Raw genomic sequence first — 15,220 nt, 5'->3', positions numbered from 1 at the left:
TGATAGCAATCTTCAAAGGCTAACTCAATTCACAAAAACAAAACCCATACCAACTTACTAAAATTTTTCGTACTGGGTCAGTTTATGGAGCTGCAAGGGATTGTTTACTTTGATTTGGCTACATTTAATAGATTTGTTCTTCTTAGGAGTCGTGAATGTCGTATCTAATTGTAAAATATATCACGTAATTATAATTCAATTACGCTTTGAAAAAAAATCATTACTTAGAAGGGTAAAATCACAGACTTTCAACTAATCTTAACAGTTGATGAAACTTAGGTGCAGGTCATGGACCGTAACATAGTGACGATAGGACAAAATTTTAAGTCTTTTATTTATCATATGAGTTCTGTATATAGTCATAAATCCATGAAGGGAACATATGTAGATTTATTTGTCAACATTTGCGATTTGCATTAATCGTAGACCACCTTTAATCGGTTTATATGAAATTAAAATAAATAAATCTTAGTATTTTCTTCGTTGGAATCAGATGCTATGATGGTCAAGATGTGGATAGCATTAATTTTTGTGATTTTACACGTTGTCAACGGTATGTATTTTTATGCATAAACGTATTGTAAATCTTAATTTGTGCTCTCGTTAGTTTTAGGAAAGTGTACTTTATTAGTTGTTTTTGTTTTTTACTGAGTGCATTTGTTTACTTTAAACTTATTTTTTTTATATGAAGTTTATATATCTAAGTTCAAAATATACTTCAATTTGCTTCGAAATAGAGGGACATTTTAAACTTCTGTCTAGCGAACTCTATATATGTTTGCGGACTAATAATAAAATAGTATTTATTATTTGCCTAATGTTAAACCGAGTCCATTACCATATAACCTGAAAACTGAGTACAGTTTTGAGTAAACAGTTTTAATTGATGTTTGGGTTCTATACCTGTATCTGTCTGTATTGCAAATGTTATAGACTGAAATATCTCTTGAATTTAATAAATTTATAATTCAGCTTAATTTATCATTCACTTGATCAAAGTAACTTTCAAATATTCTGCCGCCCGTTTATTTAATACGTGAGCTTTAATGATCTTCCATGAAATGGTTAAATGATGGGAAATACATGTGTGGTGCATCTCGACCGAACCGCACAAACCGAAATTCTTTTAAACTTAACAAAATAGTACAGTTTAGAAAGGTTCTCAATTTACTGAGGTTAAAAATATTAAATTCTAAACTGATATAAATAATCTTTAAGGTAGAACATACCTTATATTTCTAGTAGATACATTTTCCTAGTTTTTTTTTCCAGAAATGACCCTTAATAAACATATTTAAGAATTTAATGTAAAAACATATATCTCCGAACTTGATTTTGAGATTTTACTACATTTTATAGGGATTCTGTAGGAATTTTCAATGTTTCGCAAACTACTAAAAACTGGAAGACTGGAAGATCAAATTTCTTTTTACTTTATTCATAGAACACTTAACTATATTTCAAAACAAAAATTGGGGTTGACTGAACTCTTTTTCTTTCAATATTAAAAAAGAATTGAAATTCCCTATAATTTTCAATAGAACACGCTTTGCCGACAATCAACTCCCCATAGAAAGAATTTCTCCGCCAATTATCTTCTTGAAAGAAGTTTTCTACGAATAATGTTTTTAATTTTAATCATTATATTCTTTATGTAAAAAAAAATCATTTGAAATTATTTACATAAATTATTTTGGCATCACTTTAAACACTATCAGTCAATAGAAAATATGTATGTATCATTTAACAAGATGGAAGAAAAAAAAGTTCCGTGTAATAGGTGTGATCTACCTTAAACATGTCTGGTTTAGACAGGTTTTCGGTTTATTAAGAATTCTGTTAAGGTAGGTTTCACTGCATAAGCGTCATGTTTTTCCCGCATATTCTCCATGTAATTTGTGATTATTGCAGGAAATTTACAGTGCACTGCTCTTGATGAAAACCTAAAAAAAGACTGGAGCGATGGAACTACAAATATACAATTTACGGAAAATGGATTCACAACAAACCCGTTTTTTGTATACGGTACACAAATCAAAGACTTTCAATGCGTAAAAGATGAAGGTGGATTTCGGGTTTACAAGTGAGTATAATGTTCTGTGAAACAAGGGAGTGAAGTCTGCCGCAAACGTATAACCTCTTGCTGATTAAGTACGTAGACTTATCACTTCTTCAAGGGTTAAAGACTGCTACACAGAATGTTATAAAATCATCAGTCATGAGCAAATATATTACAAATCCACAAATGTATTCCTGTTGTCATACTCATTTGCATAAATTAGCTGAAGTTAGTACTTAGTGTTGCAGATGTGTTAGAGCGTCGAACTATTAATTAAGCCCTCTGTGCAAGAAATTGTCATAGTAGATAATTTTGTGGGAAGATGACTTTCAGGAAAACGTGAATACTTCTTCATTTTGTTACATGAAGAAATCGAAACTTGCCTTTTTTGGAGGACTGTCTTGTATTACAGTGATCAGCATTCTCGTGCGAAATATTACTCTTGATATTTCTATTTGTATATATTTTTTTTCAAATATATAAACCGTTAAAGAAAAGATTTTGTATTATAACCCGAACATTGAACAACACTAAAATCTACCGATACCTTTTATATAGCAGTCTTTATAAGTTTCGAGAATGTCAAAAACCCACCGCATTCAGTTTTATTCCTTACTCAGAAACAGTTACTGAGCACATAACCAGTCTTAGTTTTTCATATGGTTGTTGCGCTTTTTGAGATAAAAAAAAATATAGATTGTATATGATATTGGCACTTTGCATGAGTTATCGTTCTTGATGTGGTTTCATTTGGTTGATTTTATTGGTAGATAAATGAATGATTTTCTAAAAAGTACAAATCTGAATATAGTTAAGAACCAGTGAAATATTATATTGTTTTATATATAAAAAGTTTTATATGAATATGTAATATTGGTTTTTTTTTTTTTTAAGATAAAAAAATATATTTAGAACGAAATCACTTTTTTATTTTATTAGTTTTTCTATTATTAGTACCTAAACATGATAATCCAAAAATGTTAGTGTTTCTTCCTTATTGATATATATTTAAAAATGCTGCAATACTGGAATCTGTAGTAAATGTTTTGTGTAATCGTCATGGTCTATGGCATATGGACGTGATTGAAATCATGGGTTTTGTACAGGGGATTGGAATTAAGAATGTTTAAAAAAGTCAAGTTTAAGTAAACACAGTTGTCGCAGGATGTGTATCATTTTTGTTAAAGTGTTGTAATATAATACTATAAGAGGCAATGGGAAACTAGGATATTTCAATGAGGAATAAACATGTTCTATATATAATGGGCCGTGTGATATGGGTAAACGGCACAAAGTGTAATAAAAGTTATATACCATTATACCAGGAGCTTACGGCGTCAAGGTCTTATTACTAATTTTAAAAAAATGTCAATCATTTTTGTAGGTCAGAAAATTCATACTTAAACAATGAATTTCAATCAAGTAATGTCTATACGTGTATCAAGATTTTGGACAAGGACTTCAGCGATGAATACCTTCAAATTGCTACTTTTGGCAAGGAGAAAAACGGTAAGGAGTTTTTACATGTTTATACGAAATATATATATTCCAAATATTTTTTTTGTAAAAAGTAAGTTGTGTTTAGTTATAGAGATCATAATTTAGTAGAAGAGTGTTCCCTTAAAGCGCGTGCGGTTGTAGACCTGATGTGTAGGACCTACGACTGATAAGCTCGGAGTCAAAATTTCTTTCCCGATTAGAGTATTACACATTCTTACTTATATTTTTTCGTGCTCGCCAGAGGTTCGTTGATTCGATCCCCGGTCGAGTCACACAAAAGTCTTTATAATTGATAGTCAGTACTGCTTCTTCACCAAATAGCCGTGTTGAAGGAGAGAGTGACGACTGGATAGCTCAGAGTCAGAGTAATGGGTCCGATTGGAATGGTAACCCTACCTGCGTGCTGTTGTTTCTATGAGCTAGTATAATAAAGACCCGGCTCAACATGACGGTCTAGTACAACTCAGGGTCAATTTAACTGGTCAATTGCTCTCGTTTTGAAATGTATGAAATATCTGCCACACGTCAATAAAGTCCCATCAGTTAATCGATATTTTTTTTTTCTGTAAGCTATCACAGATCAGGAAGGCGGACCAGAGAAAGGAAGATGATGTTTGATTAATCAAAGGTTCTCGTGCATGAAATATTCGACCTAGGACATTAAATAAAATTGTTGAGATGTTCATTATTAGCATATGATTACACATAATTATAATATCTGGTTTTAACTTTTACTTTAACATTTTTTTGTATAAATTATAGCCATAAGATGGACTGGATATTCTTCGGAGCCCAAAATATGCGACATTTGTAGATTGCAGAGTTTAGATGACAAGCCTGTCTTGTCGTTGGTGTCGACTGAAGGTACGAAAGACACTATTACATAACTGTTTTGTTTTTGTTTGATCAAGTGGTTTTTGCAATCATACGTTAAAACCTTCACCTTAAAAGCATGTTAAATTTGTTCAATTCTAATCCTTCTCTTTTAATACGTGGCCTTGTATTTATATCTTTATATCGTCTTCCTGTATATGTCCATCTTTTAAAACCAAATGGATCTACTAATTATACATTTGAAGCAAACCAACATTTAAGACTTTCACAAAATCGTTATTAGATATAAAAAAAAACATTGTCTCAAATGAATAGCCTTACAGAACAAGCTAAATAAGACACAGTATTTCATAACCTCAAAGCTTGATATTGAAAGCATAGATCTATAAACACTTGTATTGGACATCATATATGTTTCAATGATTTTTTTTTCAATATTACTTTTCAGCAACATCCGGTACCGAGCGTAAGTAGATGTTTCGTAAATTAATTATTCTTTAAGAGTTAAAATAACTAAGTTTATTTCTTTAACATAAACAATTTTAATAAAACATATATTGTCTATATAAGTTGTGGTCACTCAAAACGAATTATTGTTTTCTCTGTCACGGAGTCCCTTTTTCTACATACATACTACGTCACAAAGTGGTTTCCGAAAACATAGAGGATTAATTGTTCGTTGTCGTCTGCCATCAGGGTGGTCTGTCAATTATTTCGACAAAAGTCTGCCCTTTAATCTTGTCATGCAGTTTCACATTGTGGCAAATGTATTTGGCTTTGTTAAGCAGATTAAAGAATATAAAAAAGCAAATGGGTGTTTCCTATATAAAAAATCCAAATCAATAAGAACAATTGATTCCAGAAAAAGAAACGGTTGTAATAGTTCTTGATTGTGGAACCTCCTCTTTTTATAAGTAAAAGGGTCTATGCGTTCATCTGTTTCAACGTATTTACTTCATTTCATTTTCATTTTATTTTAATAACGATATTTGATGGTCTTGAATTTGGAAAAATGTGACTAAGAATTGTATAATTATAAAAAAAAATCCATATTCATTAAACGACATATGGAATAAGATAATGGTTTATGTTGTAACAAGTAGTTTACACAATTGAAGAACTATAGTAGATTATTTCTCTGTTTTGTTTAAAATGTAATATCGGCCAAAATTGCCGAAGCCTCACAAATGAGGCAATATCGAATCGTCAGTAAGGAGACATCGTGCAAGCGTCACCAATGTGACAATATCGAAAATTATGGTTTTGTGAACCTCAACCAATAAAACTGACGTACAAGTGAACAATTGTTGTGGCAACATCCCTTCAGCACCTGCGTATGGAGTGTTCATATCATAACTCATACGTTATGTCAGAGCTTGCCGAAACTACGCAGACTTTTTGTATCGCGCTAGAACTCTACCAAATAGGCCTCTGGAACAGGGTTATGTTGCTACAAGATTGAAGTCATCAGTACAGAAGTTTTATGGTCGTCATCATGAACTCGTGGATCGTTATGGTATATCCTTCCGCACCATGAAAACTGATTTATTCAACGGGTCATAGTTTTTCTTTCCTCGATTGTCTACCCCGGACGTGACTTTTTATGAGCAACTCGACGGGTGTTTCTAGAAAAGCAGAGGACGCTTACCCTACCGGTGCACCTGGTCCATGCTCCCAGTTTTTAGTGGAGTCCGAGTTGCTCATTGGCTTTTGTTAGTTTGTATGTATGATTTTAGTTACTTTATGTTCTTTGTTGTGTATGTCTGTTTTCCATGTCTGGTCTTTGTCCCTGGATAACATTCTTTTGATTACCGCTATAACCTTGGTTCCCTTGATAACTCCTTCTACAGAAAAAAAATTTAAAGAAAAAAAATGAAATTTCTGATATTTCACCATTTGGTTATAAAGCTGCTAGTGAGAGGTTTACCATGAAACATGTGTACAGCATACTCAAATTTATGTCAGAGTGTATTTTGGTATTTTATATTACTACATGTAATTATGACATTTGATTTTGTTTGCTCCTTAGCGCAATCTAAAATGATACTGGAATGCAACATACCAGAAGTTTGCCAATCGGAAGCAACCAGCTCATTTGATAAAATTTGCAAGACAAACGATATTGCCAGTCCCATTATTCAACTTCAATCAGTAGGAAGCTTAGTTAAAGAAAATGAAAATAAAGAAGAAAACGAAAACGATGAGTTAAAAGCTTTTTGTACAAGGTTGATAGACATTTTGAATGGAAGAGACGACGATGACAATGATGACGATGATGATGTACGAAGTCTTATAGCTCTTTTGAGACGATATACGGATATAGAAAAAGCGGTACTAGAAATGAAATTAGCTCGTGGAAAACATAAAGGAAAAGGAAAGAAGAAAGGGCATGTAAAGCAAGACAGCACCGAAAGGAAAGACAGCGGGGAAAATGGAAATAGTGGTGAAAGGAAAAGAAAAGGAAAATGTAATAAAAAGCTAGAAGAAGCCATTCGTGTCGCATGTCCTGAAGAACAATCTGACGATAAATGAGGACAAAAATAAGAATATATGTTGTTGTTTTTTTTTTTTTGTGATCCAAACCTTTTTCAATATTAATGCATTTTTCTTTAATTCTTATCGGTGTTGTTTCTGATTACTTTATTGATCTTGAAAAATGTAGTATTAGTCTACATACTAGTACCAGTCTCCCAAAAGGTCAGGTAGTGAAGAAACCCTTTACCTTATAAAGTAATATCTCGCTGCCTAATTATCATCATTATGTGTAAGAAATAAAGGAGCAGGTTCGGAAAGGCCCTATTTTGGCCCCAGTATTCAACATTTTTGAAAGATTTGTTTTTGTCTATACTTGTTAGTTTATTTGAAAGGATAATGGTTGTAGTAAATACATCTCTGCCAGTTTGACGATATCATGAATGTCTTTGACCTACCACCAATCAAAAGTAACACATAATAGTGAAATCTCCAAGTTCATTGCATTTTTTGCACATATTTTTCGATGGTTTTTGCGTAAAACCAAAGTGGCCGCATCCGTGTTTATCCAAAATACTGACATATATGTTGTATCTTTCAATACTACACAATTTATATAAAGATCAAGAATTAACATGTATGCTGCCCCATTTGTTTTTCACAAACACCGTCAAAAATATGCTGAAATATTGAGATTTTATGGATTTTTCATTATTAAGACAATTTTGTTTGTGCAACAATGACGAGATGCTTTTCTGTTTTGGCCTTAATCTTATGGAACTAGCTGATGTATACAAAACGATAATAATCTTTATTTTGAACAGTTTCATATTTTGAGGCCAAAATTAGCTATAACCGAACTTTCTCTTTGGTATTAACGATGAACAGTTTACTCCTAAGCCATATAATTGTAGATCTTTCAAATAGTTTGGGTGATACAAGGTTTAAAAACCTGCCAAAGAAACGATCCTTTCTCAGTATACATAAACTTTTTTATGTAACAATAGTATAATTTACATTTCAAAAATGCAACAGTTAATGACAAACTAAGATTGGTTAGTTTCTGAGTAAGAAACGAAAAGTGTTAATTCTGTGGGTTCTTGACATGCATGTTTCACTTTCTGTCTAATTTGATAAAGACGTACTTACGTGTAGTAAATATAAAAGTAAGAAAAGTTTAGAAAATATGCTGTTTTACATATTACATTCTTTTGATTACCGCTATAACCTTGATTGCCTTGATTACTCTTTGATTACCGCTATAACCTTGGTTCCCTTGATTACTCTTTGATTACCGCTATAACCTTGGTTCCCTTGATTACTCGTTCGTTTCTTATTTATATTTAGATTTCTTTTTTTTTCTATTTCTACAGCTTTATCTTTATTTCATGTCCAAAAAATATCATTGTGTTAAATTCACAATAAATCAATGTTATCATATTCATGTTTTGACATCTTGATGCCAACCGAATGTACTCACAATAAGACCAAATATATGTGATCGTTTATCCGAATTACCACCAAAAAAGAACATCAATTTTTGACAGTTATCTGGAGTGCGATATTAACAACAACAAAAATTGTACCAAAACTATAATTAGTGGCAAAAAAAAACTTAAACTATGGCAATAATAGTTATTGTTTTATATTCATTAGCAAATACCATTATGAATTTTGCAAATATATTATCCAATCAGCTTTCAGCACTTTTTTCAGATTATTAATTATAAAAATGATTATCACTTCCGCGATTTATATGTTGATAAAATTTCTTCCTCATTAGATTCACGAAGGTTGTCTATTTTACAAATCGTGTAGTTTTTTTCACTTGCTGAAGAAGTTCTAGAGATTTCTCTGTAAGTATTCATTATTTTTATACAGGTTATGCGATATTTCAATTGTTGCGTTTTACCATGGTTTTTCCTTTTCCGTTTTTTAAGTACATAATGCCAAACTAAACATGTTCGTAAAAATAATATATGATATGAAGTGGACCAAATTAAACGTACATAAGAATAATGAATTAGTGAACAAAAGCTTCGTTTAAAAGGTAAAAAGGAACCAAATGCAAATAAAATATTGATAAAACGTAAAAATATAGAAAAAAAAACAGTGTGAATGAAAATTAAAAGAGCAGATAATTCTGTCAGGAACCTCATTTTGTCTATGCAATAATTTTATCAAAAGTTTGTCAGTATGAAAATAATGAAATAACTTTATCAAATAATGGTGTTTTTAAAGAACCTTTCTAGGTGTGATACAAAGACAGGCGCGTAGCTGAGGCCAAATTGAAGTGTAGGCAAAATTGCGGCAGGGGGTCTGGGGCCGCTTAAGCCCCCCACCCTCGAAGCTCCGCGGAGATAGCGTTTTAGAGCATCATTTATGCCTCTCCAGGGTGTATTTTATATAAAAAAAAAAGGCAAAATTAAGTGCAGGCAAAAGCTTTTTTGCCTAAAGGCAGCTACACGCCTGAAAGAATTTCATGTACAACCATAAATGTGCTTTATTTGTCACCCCCTTTGGGTTCGGGTTCTTTTTTTATGAATATGTTGCTGCAATTTATTTCTGACGCCCCATGTTACATTTTCTTCCGCCATTTCCATTGACACGTTTTATTTTACTCCTTTTTCCACTCCCTGGTTTCCGTCTTTTATTTGATCTACCGTTGTATTCCTTCCTTCTAAAGAACTGTCTCACATCGTGTTCATTTTTGTCTCGCTATCACTGTCTTCATGTCTTTTAGTCTTTTATTCTCTCGATGTTCCTGCTAAGATATCATACAAGTTGTTACAGAAAAGATCTAACTCACTCGGTCCTGGACAAGATTTATCATAAGAGTCATGATATGAGGAGAACGATAATGGCATATTATAAAACAGTTCTATATTGAATTGAGTTGGACAAATGTTGATGTGTGTATGCTATCGCCCTTTAAATTTTATTCTTGTATACTTATATCGAAAAACAAAGACAACATAACAGGAATTTTTATGTCAACTCTTTCACAGACAGGGTTATCCCGCTTTGTATACATTTTTTTTTTTGCAAATCAATTCAATAAATCGTTTTCTGAAAACGCGATCACTTGACATTTATACACAACGCCGATATAATGATGTCATGTGTCTATTCCTGCGTCGAATGTCGAATGCTGAATTATATCAATAATGAATCAAGAGCTTTCAACAATCATTTTACTTTGAGCTAACATGAATATTAGAAAAAAGAAACTCAACAAGTACGGCCAAACCACATAGATGGGAGTTTGTATTTATGTTTTTCCCTGCTAATCAAAAAATAGTTCAGAGTAATCAAGGAAACCAAGGTTATAGCGGTAATCAAAAGAATGTAATCCAGGGACAAAGACCAGACATGGAAAACAGACATACACAACAAAGAACATAAAGTAACTAAAATCAAACATACAAAGTAACAAAAGTAAATGAGCAACTCGGACTCCACTAAAAACTGGGAGCATGGACCAGGTGCACCGGTAGGGTAAGCGTCCTCTGCTTTTCTAGAAACACCCACTGAGTTGCTCATAAAAAGTCAAGTCCGGGGTAGACAAACGAGGAAAGGAAAACTATGACCCGTTGAATAAATCAGTTTTCATGATGCTGATGGATACATGCTCATAAAAAATCAAGTCCGGGGTATCATTCAGGGTATCATTAAATACATATCAAACGTAAAACTATGCGTACTTGATAAGGTTTATTGATTATTGATAAAGTTTCATATACCATAGGTGCACAACGCAAAAAGACAAATATTAAGTAAATTAATTGCTATAAACATACGAATAAAGATGTTTTCGGTCACTCTTCTTGTCATTTAAGTGTTTGATGTTTGAAGTATTGCTGACTTGCTGCTTTTTACCGACTTGTCTAAATTTGAGCAATTTTTGTCAGAATAAGAGACAAGGAGCGATATTTTCTCGCATTTAGATGAACAAACTTTGACTAATTCTCACTAAATTTTGTGTCAAACCAGACAAGGAAATAACATAAAGTGTTACCATGTATAAATTGTTACATTATTTTCCACATGAAACTTCCCAACTACTGGGAACAACTATTGAAAAAGAAAAGCTGAAATTGTATTTGAAGGAATTTCCAAACTTGAAATCTTATGTTTTTCGTTGGGTGACAATGCAAATAAATACTTGTATATTGAAACAGAATTTTCGACAGTTCAATACATATTTTGTTTATTGCACTTCGCGCAATAAACAATATGTACATGGAAAACTTATGTTATTTTTCAATAGACAAAATTGTTATTATTGCCAATTCTTCAATAACATCTATTCTGTCAAAAAAAAGGCATTTTCAATGATTTGTCCAAATATTGAATGTTGTGTTGCATTTTCTGGAAAGGTCGAAAATCAAATAAGTTCTTATTTCTTACAGATAATGTCCAAAATAATACATACACAGTAACAAAAGTAAATGAGCAATTTGAAACTAAAACTGGAGTATGGACAGGTGCATTGGTAGGGTCAGCGTCTTCTGCTTTTCTAGAAACACCCGTCGAGTTGCTCATCAAAATTCAAGTCATGGGTAGACGAAAGAGGAAAGGAAAACTATGTAATAACCATGTGATGATGTGTAGATGTATTGACGAATGTATCCTTTATATCGATAAACAACATATTGTAAACGAAAACCACGTGTTGCTATAAAATTCGTTACCTTTATATTAATACATGGTCTTTTACGGATTTGTTTTGCAAAATGTAACATACAACTTTTAATCAACCCTTATGCCATGATGTGGCATTGGTCTCCGATGGGGCATTAAAAACAAATATCACATGATTTAGTATTAGATACAAGTATAACTAGTCGGTAATATGTACTCCACTTCCAGACGATATATTTTAAAATCTCATTTGATACCAATATCTGAATGGTAAATCATTTCAATACAATAAATATTGTATTGCAACATTTCTCAGTGGAAAAATCAATGCCCGACTTTTACCGTTTTTCAGTGATTTATTGTAGACATTTAGTATGATTTCGTCTTTCAAATTATGTGTCTAGTACCGTCTACTGTAAATGTTTTTTTGTTTTTGTCTTCGTTTGTTTGATTGTTTGTTTTTATTTTTACTTGTTCAAATTTCTTTGATTGATTCTTTTAAATGTATTGTTATTATTTATATCTTCTTAGTGAGTATAGGGTATGTCAGTCTCGTCACGTGACTCCGTGATTTCATGAGAATGGGTCCACATCTCCCATTCAAATTCATAGAGATTCGTCATTGACATAGCATTGAATTCACTGTTAAAAGCAAAATATATTTTTGTGAAAAAATACTGATAAAAAATGACAAAAATGTAGTTCTATTGAATAAAAATGTTAAGAAAAGCATAGAAATAGAAGATTTTGCATAGTGATACAGCGTTTTCATTTCCCGGAAGTGAACTATAAAATACAGACCGGCCTTCGGATTTCAATACGTTCTACATCTAAAATTCCGGAAGGAAAACTGAAACTAGAACGAGACTTACAAACCCTATGAGTGAGAGGGGAAGTATACTTTTACAAAGTCTAATTAGGGAAGCAGGAAAAAGAAGTGCTAAGTATCACAATGTATGCTTTTGACCCGGAAACAAGTGTTGCCGCATTTGGAAATCCATCTTATGTTTGCATTACATACTCACAAAGATGTAAACATAAATAAATGCATGCACAAAAAATAGTGTTATTTTATCATGAACAAAGTAAGCACAATTTAGTTTAGTAGAATTGAAGGCAAGGAAGAAATTTATTGGTAGTTTTTATGTTGAATGTGGTATTTGTATTTTGTTCTCTGCATTTAGCTTAAAGTTCATTAACTGGTTAAAAATTAATAAATCAATGACAATTAAGGCAAGTTTTCACATCGAACTTTCTCTCTAGACATAGAATAATCATGTACATGTATTGATTAACGTATTATTTACATTAGATATAATTATTCTGATTCTATTCACATACCATCTGTTTTACATTTAATGAAATAACAGGGAAAAAATTAATATGCAAATCTTATGTTGTGCAAAAATAATAGTGACAAGAATTTGTATGATTGACTTATTGTTTTGTTTCCTTTGTTTCTTCGTTTTGTTTTGTTATATTTTTTGTTTGTTTTTGTTTTGTTTTGTTTTTTTGTTTGTTTTAGCTTTTTGTGTATTTTTTTCTTTGGTTTGTTTTGTTTTGTCTTGTTTTATTTTTTGTCTTTTCTTGGTATTGTGTCTTTTGTTTTGGTTTTTGTCTTTTGTAGTTATTCGTATATTAAGCATATTCATTTCCACTTTTAGTAATATATATTGTGCCATACATACAAATTTGTTCATATTTATGTTCCGGCGAACTTAACAGTCCCAGAATAGTGTAAAATTCCGTATGAACTACCCATTATTCGCAAACTTTTCGATCATAAATTTTTACTTATTGGTATAATTTGCTGCTTGACTCAATGCTGGTGTGGGCGTCATCAATAGTTAGCAAATTTAATTCATTTATTTCATTAGCTGAAAATTCTTACCTTTTAAGGAAATAATAAGCGTAACACTTGTTATACCAAGAGTAATAAAGGGAACTAAGGTTCTAGCGGTAATCAAAAGAATGTAACCCGGGGACGAAGAACGGACATGGAAAACAGACATAAACAACAAAGAACATAAACAGATGCACCGATAGGGTAACCGTCCTCCGCTTTTCTAGAAACACCCGCCGAGTTGTTCATAAAAAGTAAAGTCCGGGTTAGTCAAAAGAGAAAAGGGAAACTATTACACGTTGAACAAATCAGTAGCGCAGATGGATACACCGTAACGACCCACGAGTTAATGATGACGACCATAAAAACTTCTGTAGTGATGTCTTTTGATTTTGAATCATGTTAATAGTATAGTTAGACTAGAAAACATCGTTGTAAATACATTCAAAAGGTAAATGATCAATTAAAATTTACCTGAAGGTTTAAAACAACATCTAAGGGGAAGACTCTGCAGAAAACTATATTTTGGGACATTCTAATGTCAAACTCAAAGCATCTTAGCGATCAAAATATTGATGAAGCTACTATATGTTCATTGAAATTATTCGCACGAAACAAGTGGTTTTTAAGGAAGTAAACCTAGGGTAAGGGACATAACTCTTGAAGTCAGTGATGTTTTTGTATCATATTCAATTTTACCAAAGGCTATAAAGCTTTCATTTGAAACAGAATGAAATAAATCTAAGTTACTTTGATGCTTACATGACAATGATGTAAAATGCTGAATACAAACGTTCCGATGATTTGTAATGGTTGTGTCCCTTACCCTAGGTCTACCTCCTTAAATTCTTAAATTTAATATTAATAAATACTGAATAAAATGTCAAGAAAGTTTAGAAAGCCAAATAAATTTAAGAGAGGATGTTAGGTACCCCCTTAAATGAAGAAAAAAAACCGATAGAAAAGAAACTTAAAAATATAAGGTATACCAGCAAATAATGAAAACCATTGACCGATGCATTGGAAAAGTAAACGTCCTCGTTGTATCGAAACTGCGATCGATCAGTGCCCGGAACTAAAGGCGGGTGGAATTTACGATGGAGATAGTCGAAATATAAGCGGTAAGTAAATAAAGTGTAATATAGGCGGTAAGTAAAATGTCATTATTTTTTTTCGCTCAAAATGCCTTTTGCCTCATTTGATTGACTCAATATTCGTACGTTTTGTGAACATTTCCTCATTAGAAATCATCCTAATGTTTTTTTCTAACTATATAATAACGAATGAATTGGTTTGAATGGCAAAAGGGGATGGGGTAATGTGTTTTGTACAGTATATAAATGTTAATTCATGAACAACTAACGTAACACATTAGTAATGCGTGTTAAATTTTGATACAACCTCCCACTATCTCACTGTGATGTCAACAACCATAAAATGAGTCCTACTCACTTATCAATTCAAGTCTATATATTCAACCGATGATTTTATGTTATACAATGAAACCATTTTGGTTTGGAGAATTTGTTCGGATAAGATAAGTGTTTGGTTTATTCATGTTCAAAACACATTTTAAGTTTTAATAGAATGTGTACGTTTTGTAATTTAAATGATACAGAAGATATTCTTAAATGCCCAGTTTATAAAGGATTTTATGAAGCCTTACTATTACAGAAGGCCATTGATATTTAAATATATTCAGTTATTGGGTTCTGATAATATAAGAGAATTATGTAACCTGGTAAAAATTATATTCAGGGCAATGAAACTGAGAACAGACTTGATGTGATTCATACATATATATATATTAATATAAGTATCAGTCCATGTTAAATTCAGATACTGCCTACGGTAAGGTGATTCATGCA

The 15,220-nt window shown here is 31.9% G+C and overlaps 1 protein-coding gene across 1 annotated transcript; it reads left to right on the top strand.

The window, feature by feature from the left end:
* The first annotated feature begins 384 nt into the window (after window positions 1-384).
* LOC148605760 (uncharacterized) lies at window positions 385-8,305 on the top strand. The gene is made up of 6 exons (XM_088549982.1): window positions 385-553; window positions 1,912-2,083; window positions 3,444-3,568; window positions 4,322-4,423; window positions 4,842-4,859; window positions 6,423-8,305. The coding sequence occupies exons 1-6, from the start codon at window positions 499-501 to the stop codon at window positions 6,923-6,925; spliced, it is 975 nt and encodes a 324-aa protein (XP_088406108.1). The 5' UTR covers window positions 385-498; the 3' UTR covers window positions 6,926-8,305.
* Window positions 8,306-15,220: the final 6,915 nt, after the last annotated feature.

The sequence above is a fragment of the Perna viridis genome, chromosome 10, assembly GCF_037379345.1.
Source record: "Perna viridis isolate PV_CMFRI_1.1 ecotype Kerala chromosome 10, ASM3737934v1, whole genome shotgun sequence".
Classification (NCBI taxonomy): domain Eukaryota; kingdom Metazoa; phylum Mollusca; class Bivalvia; order Mytilida; family Mytilidae; genus Perna; species Perna viridis.
Note: the sequence above shows the minus strand (reverse complement) of the source record. Positions and strands in the feature narration are given on the sequence as shown.

What these genes read in the sequence shown, in the direction of transcription:
- LOC148605760 (XM_088549982.1), top strand. Translation starts at nt 499, where the DNA reads ATGATGGTCAAGATGTGGATAGCATTAATTTTTGTGATTTTACACGTT. An exon ending in GGTGGATTTCGGGTTTACAA is followed by an intron (nt 2,084 to 3,443) that starts GTGAGTATAATG and finishes TCATTTTTGTAG; the next exon opens with GTCAGAAAATTCATACTTAA. An exon ending in TTTTGGCAAGGAGAAAAACG is followed by an intron (nt 3,569 to 4,321) that starts GTAAGGAGTTTT and finishes TATAAATTATAG; the next exon opens with CCATAAGATGGACTGGATAT.